At 45.6% G+C, this 11,570-nt stretch overlaps 2 protein-coding genes across 7 annotated transcripts in view; one reads left to right on the top strand and one right to left on the bottom strand.

Moving 5' to 3' along the window:
* The window catches only part of LOC108309593 (translation initiation factor IF-2-like), a 33,473-nt gene extending 28,447 nt beyond the window's left edge, over positions 1 to 5,026 (bottom strand). Inside the window, exon 1 of the mRNA XM_017536012.2 lies at positions 4,242 to 5,026. Within this exon, the coding sequence (XP_017391501.1) occupies positions 4,242 to 4,997 (756 nt within the window). The 5' untranslated portion in view covers positions 4,998 to 5,026. The remainder of the gene's footprint in view (positions 1 to 4,241) is intronic.
* Positions 4,862 to 11,570, top strand: part of TSC22D1 (TSC22 domain family member 1) — a 144,746-nt gene continuing 138,037 nt past the window's right edge. For all 6 annotated transcript variants that reach the window (XR_001827405.2, XR_005201462.1, XR_005201463.1 and 3 more), the window contains exon 1: positions 4,862 to 8,232. Coding sequence is in view for 3 of the 6 variants with exons in the window: in XM_017536007.2 (XP_017391496.1) it covers positions 5,357 to 8,232 (2,876 nt within the window). In the remaining 3 variants the exon portion in view is untranslated. The remainder of the gene's footprint in view (positions 8,233 to 11,570) is intronic.

Here is an 11,570-nt window from a genome sequence, read left to right on the forward strand (position 1 = left end):
ATGAGTGAAACTCCATCTCAAAAAAAAAAAAAAAAAGAAAAACTTAACAAACGCTGCTGAAATTAATCAGTTATAAGCTAAACTGACTCACTAACATTGGCATTAAAGTTCTGAAATAAGCATTTTGTGTACCAATAGTGATGGCACACTCCTGGTCTCATTAAAAATGTTTCAGAGAGCAAATTGATTAATAAACAAACCGCAATATCCCCTTGCATTAGAGTCTTCATATGTAAAAATCTGCGATTTTTTGCGTTTATAAGTCATGTTTAAACATTTGACTTTTTTTTCCCCAGATGACATCTAAAAGCTATAAGTAAATATTAATAACATTACATGATGGAAGCACTGGTTAGCCAGCATAATTACTGGAGCGGAACAGTGGCATATTTTCTGTATACATTTCTCTTTAACGGTATCTATTGTTGTAGCTCAGCCATTTGGAGTGTACGTATTCCCTTCTTGCTCTTCAGGGGCATTGCTTTTGGAGAGTTACTTGATTTTAATTGACCCCTTTTGCAGTACTCACAAATAGATAAATTTTGTTATAATGTTCAGCAAATTTTCTTTTTTTCTTTGAGACGGAGTCTCACTCTGTCACCCAGGCTAGAGTACAATGGCGAGATCTGAGCTCATTGCAACCTCTACTTTCTGGGTTAAGCAATTTACCTGCCTCAACCTCCCAGATAGCTGGGTTTACAGGTGCACACCACAGCACCTGATAATTTTTATATTTTTGGTGGAGAGGGCATTTCACCATGTTGGCCAGGCTGGTCTCAAACTCCTGACCTCAGGTGATTTGCCAACCTCAGCCTCCCAAAGGGCTGGGATTACAGGGATGAGCCACCTCGCTCAGCCCAAATTTGTAATTTTTACAGTACAGTAAATACTAAACATGGTGAAATATATATAAGGCTGGGTTGTTATTTTGCAACTGGATTTAAGTAAGCACTGCAATACAGGCTAATCTTTGAGTCAGTAGAAAATTAATTCAGAGGCTGGGCACGGTGACTCATGCCTGTAATCCCAGCACTCTGGGAGGCCAAGGCACGTGGATCACCTGAGGTCAGGAGTTCAAGACCAGCCTGGCCAACATGGAGAAACCATCTCTACTAAAAATAAAAAAAATTAGCCAGGTGTGGTGGCACATGTCTGTAATCCTAGCTACTTGAGAGGCTGAGGCAGGAGAATCGCTTGAACCCAGGAGGCAGAGGTTGCCGTGAGCTGAGATTTTGCCATTGCACCCCAGCCTGGGTGACAGAGCAAGATTGTTTCAAGAAAAAATAAAAAAAGAAAGGCAATTCAGAGGTACACCTTCAGAATGAAAACAGCTAAAATTCGGTCTTTTGAAAGGCAAAGGATAGCTGTAAGTACGTGGTTAAAAGGATGTAATGACTTTATTATACACAGCAGTAGGCATTTAGTGTTTAATACAAACTCAGACCTTTTTAATTAAAAGATGATAGCAGAACAAACTCTGGCTGTTCAGGTGCCTTCTCCTTGTTTTAATGAATTTGTGTTTGTATATTGCTGGTCATAAGAATTTTGGATGGGGAAAGAGAGATCCAGATTTTTGAAACTGGGATTTCCCTAATTGTAGAGTTGCTCTTTATATCTTAGTGGGACTTGATGCAGCCTAAGCAGGAGTTTGAAAGTGATGTGGCAGGCAAAAATTAATACACTTCAAAATATCTTATTTCCTTATGTCTTATGTTAATTCTGGAATTTTTTTTAAAACCTTTCTTTTAAAAGGAATAACACCCCAACCCTTCCTTCCCCATCAAAACAGCTCAAACGGTACCCTTTGCTAGTCATTGGAACAAGTATCTGCTTCATAGGATCATCTCAACAGCTCTTTTATTCTATCAGCTTTGGATAAGACTTTAATATGTGTTTATTAAGCGTCAAGCCATATCAGTACAATCATAGTGAGTATTTAGGTGGCCTAAGGGGTGTAGGGCAGCTGTTTGGGGGTAATTCACAACTTTGACTTAAACAAAACAAAAAACCCCTTTGACTTAAGGCTACAGTTTGAGAAATCAGGAGCATTTTCTTTCCCACTGCAGTCCAAAGAAAGGACATTCCACCCATCTACATTCCAGTGCAGTTTCAATCGGTTAGGGTAGTTTCTATTTTCCATTCAAAAACTATTGAAATAGGATGTCAGATTTGCATTTCAACAATGGATGGCAGCGATAAACCTGGCATATCACTTGCAACAAAAGCTGTTGAAGAATTAAAAAATATTTTAATGAAAACACAAATAGCCATAGTTCTACAAAACCACAACCATTCACATAAATTAATATCATAAAACAAGAAGTACGATCTTCTCAAACATATTTGAATTTTATTATTGTATCACTTTGAATATTTTTGAGAGCCTATTTACTTCTAACAGAGGTTTACATTAGCAATTTAAAGTAAAAAAAATAAAGTCCTGGTTTTTCTTTCCAGTGAGGGAGACCCCAGATAAAGCAACAATGTATTACAGCTTTGATACCCGATAGAACGGATGTTGAGGGTGCACTTCTATTCAATAACATGCAAATAGTGAAATACATTCACTTTTTGAAGGCTTACCCTTAAAGCAAAGAGAAGAGTTCAGAAAAAACTAAAGGTAATAAGTTAATTGACAACTAGAGGTGTATCAAAACTCTCCAAGTGACAGTCGTTTTTGCTTTAACAATATCCTGAAATAGGAATGTAAATCGGTGAGATTTCCTGAATCAGAGGTCTAATCATAAGCGTTGATTCCCCCAACAACCCAAATTTAGTAAAATGAAAATTCCTCCCTACAGTTTTTCGGGTTGCTTTGTCATTTTTAAATTCCTGGGAGAGACGTACATTCTCGATTGGTGAGAAGTGCTTAAGAACTAGGTCTTCATATCAAATGCCAAGAAAGTAACTGCCAGTAAATTGCCCCCAATCAAACCTAACATTGCTTCTGTAGAACTACACTCGGACCCATGGATTGTAATGTGTGTGTGTGTGTTTTAAAACTAGAATTTCAGATGCCTTTTTCTTTTCTAGCCCTAAAAGGCATTCTTCATTTATCATTTGTGTTGTCCACATGTCCGGGCCACCTTGCCTCTTGAGTCAAACCAATGGAGAATATAACCAGGACAATGAACGATAAAGGCGTCGCTGCTTGGAGACACCTGTTGAGGTCAATGGTTTACTGGACTGGCCCTGCTTCTGTCCTCCACGTAAGGATGGATTGCAACCACTCCTCGTTAGATTAGAGCCTACCCCAGAGCTCAGTTAACTGGAAACAGCTGCAACATCTGCCCGGCCGCCCCGCCCCTGCCCCTGGAAGGGCGAGGGGACCGCATGGCAGCAACTGCACTGCACAAAAGACAACACCTATCACCGGGAGCCACCGGCCTTCCGTGGACCCCGCAGCTCCCGGCGCTGGGGCATCCCCCGAAGAGGCGAGGGCCGGGGGCGAGCCCAGGTGCTGCAAGGGGGCGGAGGTTTCCGCCGAGCGCCGGGGAAGAAAGCCTGACTCACGTCGTGGCAGTAGCGGGCTCCTGGGAACTGAAACTCGTGATGCTGCTGCTGCGGAGAAAAGCCTCATTACCCATTCCGCAGGCCGGGGACACCACCCAGGGCGCGCACACCGAGCGCCGACGCTCCTGCCGCCTCCGCCGGCCCTTCCGCGCCGCGCCCCCTCCTCTCCCGCGTGCTCGCGCGCGCCGGCCACGAATGTGAAAAGAGCGGACACACCTAACCTGAGCGCGCGCCTGCACACCCCCACCGGGCCGAATCACGCAGTCCGACCCGGATTCGCTCCTTCGGCCGAAATTCCCCACCCCACCAACCCCTCCGGCTCCACGACTCCCGGCTTCGGCGCCTCCGCCAGCCTTCGGCAACTTCCGTCAAGAGACCCGGCGCTCGCCTAGGCCCGAGGACCCGCTGTCTCCCGCCCCGCCAGACCCGGCTTTATGTCTGCGGCGCCTAGGCGCATGCGCAGACGCCATCTTCCCTCCTCCTCCTTCTCCGCCTGCCCCCTCCCCCCGCCACCGTCGCCTCCTCTAGCCGGCGGTCGCCCCTCCTCCTCCTGCGCTCGGCGCTTGTCCCTCCCCTCCTGAAGCCGCGAGAGACTGGGGGATACGGTGGAGCCCGGGGAGCCGGAGAAGAGCACTAGTAACAACCACCACAGCCCCCTCCCCGCCCGACACCCTCCCTCGGCACCCACCCACTCCCCCGCCCCGTTTGCCGACACCGACCAACCCCACCTCTCGTTCCTTTGAACGGCGTCGGCTGCAGTCGCTGCACCAGCCCGTCTGGCCACCAACGCCGCCGAGAAAGGAGCCGCCGCCGCCTGCGGCCCCCTCCCGCCGGGCCGTGGGAGCAGCGGGGTGAGGACGAGCCGGCTGCGGAGGAAGAGGACAAGAGAGGGTCGCACCCTCCGCCCTAGCGCACGTCCCGCCGCCCTCCGGGGAGGCTCGGGCGCCGGCCCCTTCCTCCCCGAGGACGTGTGCCGAGCCGAGGCGCCTGCCCTGAGGGAGGAAAATGCTCGGGCTCCATGGCTGCCAGTGATGGAGCGGTCCCTGGGCTCCCGCTGCCACCGTCGCTGCCGCCGCGCCCCGGCCGTGCTCCGCGAGGACCCGGCGTCTCTGCGCGCCCGCCCGCGCCTCGTTGCTGGGCTCACCGTACCGGGCGCCCCGCCGCCGCCCCGCACGCAGCCGCGCCGCCCCGGCCCCAGCCGCGGCCAGCGTTTCCTCACCGAGCAGCCGCCGCGAGCCCAGGGGGTTTGAAAGGGTCTGCGGGGCGTGGGGGGAGGGCCGAGCGGGGCCGGGAGGGGAGGTTTGAGCGACACTCAGCTCAGGGCTCGCTGGCGGCTGCGGCCCCGGGGGTGGCGAGGGGAAGGCGACTCTAGCTTCGCGCTGCCTCGGTGCAGAGCGGCCGGGAGGGCTTTGCAGCGGCCGCCGCCGCCGCGGCGGGAGGAGGGGGCTGAGGCGGCTTCGGAGTTGGCCGGAGAAGGTGGGCATTTCTCGCTTTTCCTCCCCCTCCTGCGCTCTCCCCCTCTCCCCTGCCCCACACCCCACGTGAAGCGGAATATAAAGGGGGGTGTGAGGCTAGAGGGGAAAGTGAATGGCTAAGGACTGAAGGGGTCCCCCTTCGGGTCCTCGGCCACTCTGTTCACCCTCGTTCATCCTCCTTTCCGAAGCTCGCCCTCGAAGGCAGGAGCGGCCGGCGCCTTCGGCTGAGGAGGAGGAGAAGGAGGAATCGCGACAGGCGGAGCGTCAGGTCCCGTTTTCCTCTCCGGCGTCTTGAATACAAAGATTACGGTGCAGAAGGAAATTGCATTCGCCTCCTCCGCCCCCCCGCCCCCCCGGTACCCAACACAATGCACCAGCCGCCTGAGTCCACCGCCGCGGCCGCCGCCGCTGCAGACATTAGCGCTAGGAAGATGGCGCACCCGGCAATGTTCCCTCGAAGGGGCAGCGGTAGTGGCAGCGCCTCTGCTCTCAATGCAGCAGGTACCGGCGTCGGTAGTAATGCCACGTCTTCCGAGGATTTTCCGCCTCCGTCGCTGCTTCAGCCGCCGCCCCCTGCAGCAGCATCTTCTACGTCGGGACCACAGCCTCCGCCTCCACAAAGCCTGAACCTCCTTTCGCAGGCTCAGCTGCAGGCACAGCCTCTTGCGCCAGGCGGAACTCAAATGAAAAAGAAAAGTGGCTTCCAGATAACTAGCGTTACTCCGGCTCAGATCTCCGCTAGTATCAGCTCTAACAACAGTATAGCAGAGGACACTGAGAGCTATGACGATCTGGATGAATCTCACACGGAAGATCTCTCTTCTTCGGAGATCCTTGATGTGTCACTTTCCAGGGCTACTGACTTAGGGGAGCCCGAACGCAGCTCCTCAGAAGAGACCCTAAATAACTTCCAGGAAGCCGAGACACCTGGGGCAGTCTCTCCCAACCAGCCCCATCTTCCTCAGCCTCATTTGCCTCACCTTCCACAACAGAATGTTGTGATCAATGGGAATGCTCATCCACACCACCTCCATCACCACCATCACATTCATCATGGGCACCACCTCCAACATGGGCACCATCCATCTCATGCTGCTGTGGCCACTGCATCCATTCCTGGTGGGCCACCCTCAAGCCCGGTATCTAGAAAACTTTCTACAACTGGAAGCTCTGACAGTATCACACCAGTTGCACCAACTTCTGCTGTATCATCCAGTGGTTCACCTGCATCTATGATGACTAATATGCGTACTCCAAGTACTACAGGCGGAATAGGTATAAATTCTGTTACTGGCACTAATACAGTGAATAATGTTAACATTACTGCTGTGGGTAGTTTTAGTCCTAATGTGACAAGCAGCATGCCTGGTAATGCTAATATAAGTGCAAGCAATGTTCCTAGTGCTGCTAGTGTGAGTGTTGGGCCTGGTATTACCAGTGGTGTTAATGTGAATATCTTGAGTGGCATGGGCAATGGTACTATTTCTTCCTCCACTGCTGTTAGCAGTGTCCCTAATGCAGCTGCAGGGATGACTGGGGGATTGGTTTCAAGTCAGCAGCAACAACCAACAGTTAATACTTCGAGGTTCAGAGTTGTGAAATTAGATTCTAGTTCTGAGCCCTTTAAAAAAGGTAGATGGACTTGCACTGAGTTCTATGAAAAAGAAAATGCTGTACCTGCTACAGAAGGTGTGTTGATAAATAAAGTGGTGGAGACTGTAAAGCAAAATCCGATAGAAGTGACTTCTGAAAGGGAGAGCACTAGTGGGAGTTCAGTGAGCAGTAGTGTCAGCACACTGAGTCACTATACAGAGAGTGTGGGAAGTGGAGAGATGGGAGCCCCTACTGTGGTGGTGCAGCAGCAGCAACAACAACAGCAACAACCAGCTCTCCAAGGTATGACCCTCCAACAGATGGATTTTGGTAGCACTGGTCCACAGAGTATTTCTCAGTCACAGATCTCACAAGTACAATTACAGTCTCAAGAACTGGGCTATCAGCAAAAGCAAGGTCTTCAGCCAGTACCTCTGCAGGCCACTATGAGTGCTGCAACTGGTATCCAGCCATCGCCTGTAAATGTGGTTGGTGTAACTTCAGCTTTAGGTCAGCAGCCTTCCATTTCCAGTTTGGCTCAGCCCCAACTACCATATTCTCAGGCGGCTCCTCCAGTGCAAACTCCCCTTCCAGGGGCACCACCTCCCCAACAGTTACAGTATGGACAACAGCAACCAATGGTTTCTACACAGATGGCCCCAGGCCATGTCAAATCAGTGACTCAAAATCCTGCTTCAGAGTATGTACAACAGCAGCCAATTCTTCAAACAGCAGTGTCCTCCACACAGCCCAGTTCTGCAGGAGTGGGAGTAGGAACAACGGTGATTCCTGTGGCTCAGCCACAGAGTATCCAGTTGCCAGTACAGCCCACAGCAGTCCCAGCACAACCTGCAGGGGCATCTGTCCAGCCGGTTGGCCAGGCTCAGACAGCAGTGTCTGCTGTACCTACTGGCAGTCAGATTGCAAGTATTGGTCAGCAAGCAAGCGTACCTACTGCAGTGCAGCAGCCCTCTACCCAAGTTCCACCTGCAGTTATTCAGCAAGGTGCTCCTCCATCTTCACAAGTGGTCACATCTGCTCAAACTGGGATTATTCATCAGGGAGTTCAAACTAGGGCTCCAAGCCTTCCTCAACAATTGGTTATTGCACCCCAAAGTAACTTGTTAACAACTATGCCTCCCCAGCCACAAGGAGTAGAACCAGTAGCTCAAGGAGTTGTTTCACAGCAGTTGTCTGCAGTTAGTCCTTTGCCCTCTGCTAGTAGTATTTCTGTTACAAGTCAGGTTAGTTCAACTGGTCCTTCTGGAATGCCTTCTGCCCCAACAAACTTGGTTCCACCACAAAATATAGCACAAACCCCTGCCACCCAAAATGGTAATCTGGTTCAAAGTGTTAGTCAACCTCCCTTGATAGCAACTAATATAAATTTGCCTTTGGCACAACAGATACCACTAAGTTCTACCCAGTTCTCTGCACAATCATTAGCTCAGGCAATTGGAAGCCACATTGAAGATGCCAGGCGTCCAGCGGAGCCATCCTTAGTTGGCTTACCTCAGACTATCAGTGGTGACAGTGGGGGAATGTCAGCAGTTTCAGATGGGAGTAGCAGCAGCCTAGCAGCCTCTGCTTCTCTCTTCCCGTTGAAGGTGCTACCGCTGACGACACCTCTGGTGGATGGCGAGGATGAGAGGTAAGATCATGTCATATTTCTGGAGCCATTCAACAGATTTGAAGTTAATCTAGTTAGTAGCTATATGTATGCACAAAATTAGTCTAAAGCATTGTATATTGTTTTCATTTTTATATGTGAAAAATGCATTTTTATGGGAAGTTTTATAGAACAAGAGTTAGGGAATGGTTTTACAGTGGGTAGGAAATAGTAATATGTAAACAATATTTTCAGAATAGTTGTTGAACATATGTTCACGTTAAAAATAGGTTGGGGGTATCAAGTAGTTTTATTATCTATAAAATGCTTTTTAGAAATATTATGAAAAGCTTAATTTTTGCTAACCCACATAATTGTTAATCTGTTCTTTTGAGCTACAAAATGTCTTACGGGGTTGTGGTTCCCACATTTGTTGTCCTTTACTATATATCCTTTTTTCATTTCTACTGTGTTTGATCTTAGTCTGTGAAAGATACTATATGGTAGGAAAGATGACCTAATCTGGGTTACATAGGTTGCCCTCCTACTACAACTGACCAACTTTTGGGTACGTACTTAATGGTCATTTTATTTAAACAGTAAAGGAATGGGAATCTTAAAGTATTTTGTGGGAAAGGAGGGCATAAACTGTCAAAATAACCAGATTTATCTTTGATAGTATGCTGTATATTTTTTCTTTTTGCATGGTACATCAGGGTGGTAGCCATTTTAAAGAGCAGAGAAAGTAAGTCTTGGAGGATTGAATTTATAGAGGGATGAAAATAAGACGTTTGTCTCGGCTAATCTACTCCACCTGTTCTTTTCTTCCTTTACCAAAAAATTACAGAAAGCCTAAAATACATTATTAAACCAAGTGTTTTCTCAATTAGATTGGAAATAACGTGCCAACAACGCTTGAATCAAATTGTGTCTTTGAAGTTGACTGGCTAGAGAAGTTGTGAAATCTTCATGTTTTTATATTGTTTTAAATCCTAGTTGACTTTTAAAGTAATGTTCTTTTCACAAATTTGCTAGTCTGTTACTAACCTTGATTAAAATGCTATTATAGGAGTTATGAAAAAGACATCATTTTTACTGTGGAATTTGGAGTAAGCTTGCCAGATATTTAATTATTTATTTTAGTATTAGTTGGAGGGTTTTGTGATTGAACTTTCATCAAACCAATTTAAGTATTTATATTCTATATATATTTGTGGATTTTGTTTTGGAAAAATGAGCATATTGCAAAATAATTGTAATTTTAGAAAACGCAAAGGTCAAATGTTTCAGTGAGGTTTTTGTTATTGTTTAAAAGATAAGGTAATGACATAGTTAATTGATAAAATCTTGTCTTTCAAGATTTTTTATTATTATTCTAATAGTCATGTAATTAAAATCTTGTTACCTAACCAAATGTATTCTGTATTGTTTGTACAGAACTGTACTTTAAAAGATAAACTTCTAGGAGGTAGTTTTCTTAATTGTTCCATTATTGTTAAACCTTTATTTTATCATGCTAATACTCACCTGTAATTTTAAAAGAATTATTTACTGCACGTATTAATTTTTTTAAGTCAAAAGATTATCTGAGTGAAGCCTCTAGAAAAGCATATATGTTATGTGGATGCCAAGTTTAGAGAAATAAAAGGCAGGGGTAAAATACACAAATGAAAACACATTTTGAATTTAAACCTACCATGATTTTGTAATTGCCATTTGTGGTCTCCTGGCTAGACTTCCACCTCTTTTTCCTCCTATTGGTAGGACATTATAGGACTTTCCACAGCTTGCTGTTCCAGACAATTAAAGTCAGATGATGCTACTTTCAACTAGAATTTTAAATATAGGAATAGGGACCCCAGTTTAAGATATTAATACAAAATTAATTTTTCCAGATAATTGAGGAAAGGATTAATAAGGAGCAAGTTGTGGAAATTAATGGAATTCTAGAAAGGGACAAAAAGGCATACTGACAAATATGGAAATATTGATCTAATGTAACAGGTTGTTTTCAGACACTGTACACAATCAATTATAATTATCTTTACCAGTCTCTCCCACAAGACCAGGAATTCCTCAATAGCAGGGACTGTTTTGAATTTACTGCCTGTTTGGGCCTTGGTTAGCTAACATTAAAGTTTTGTGATTAAAAACCAGAAAATTTTTGTTCTCGAGGTATCTTAAATTTTGTGAAATCAGAATGTAGCCCTAAAACACCTTGTAAGGTCAGAAAAGATACATATTATATTCTTTATTGTGTTTTACTGCAGATTATTTCTTTTATCACTACAGTTCGGAAAAAGATTAATTTTATTTAAATTTGGCCTTGGAAGATAATTTAAGAATAACTACAAGAGAATACAGTGATAAGATTGAAAAACGTTTAAAACCTTTCTTCCCATGTTAGCTTCTGTGTCACTTGCATCTTCTGGGCTTGGTAACCATTAGTCTCATGAGAGAGGGTGTACATATATAATTTCAATATTGTGAATCAGGAAATGTGTTAACAATATAACTTTTGGGTAGTAGGAAAAATGAGGGTGATTATCTTTTAATCATCTTTTGAATAATACTCTTAACACTTTAGATTATAAAATATTTTGACATGTCGAAAGTGCTTTCAGTTGATCCCTGGGAGAGACTATAAAGATCATGGATCAAGGCTAAGATTGTGTATTTTGTTTAAAAAAAAAAAATCATTCTTCTTAAAAAGGTCTTAATGTCAGGCCGTGTGTGGTGGCTCACGCCTGTAATCCCAACACTTTGGGAGGCTGAGGTGGGTGGATTGCTTGAGCTCAAAAAATTGAGACCAGCCTGGGCAACATGTCAAAACCCTGTGTCTACAAAAAAGTACAACATTTAGCCAGACATGGTGGTGCGTGCCTATAGTTTCAGCCACCTGGAAGCCTGAGGATGTAGGATCACCTGAGCCCTGGAAGTGCAGTGATCTGCGATCACACCACTGCACTCCAGCCTGGGTGGCAGAGCAGGACCCTGTCTGGAAAAAAAAAAAAAAAAAAAGCGTTAGGTTTTAGCCTATAACTTGAGCCATGAATTCTCCTATACAAGAATGGGAAGATACTGGTATTTCATACATCTTATGTTTTGTGATTGTTATTAGCACAGCCTCTTAATGTGAAATGGGTCAAACTTCTATTTATCCTTCAAGACTCTGCTCAGATGTTCTCTTTAAAGCATTCTTCTCACTCAGAGGACGTTGTTTCCTTAGCACTTTTTAATGTTCCTCTATTTAAGCACTGTGCACATTGAATTATTATGTTTACCAATCTTTCCCACAAGACTAGCAGTTTCTCAAGGGCAGGGATGAAGTATTTTTTTGAATTAATGAGCAGACATTTCTCTGATTTTTTTTTTTTTTT

The sequence above is a fragment of the Cebus imitator genome, unplaced genomic scaffold (genome assembly GCF_001604975.1).
Source record: "Cebus imitator isolate Cc_AM_T3 unplaced genomic scaffold, Cebus_imitator-1.0 Scaffold94, whole genome shotgun sequence".
Taxonomy (NCBI): Eukaryota; Metazoa; Chordata; class Mammalia; order Primates; family Cebidae; genus Cebus; species Cebus imitator.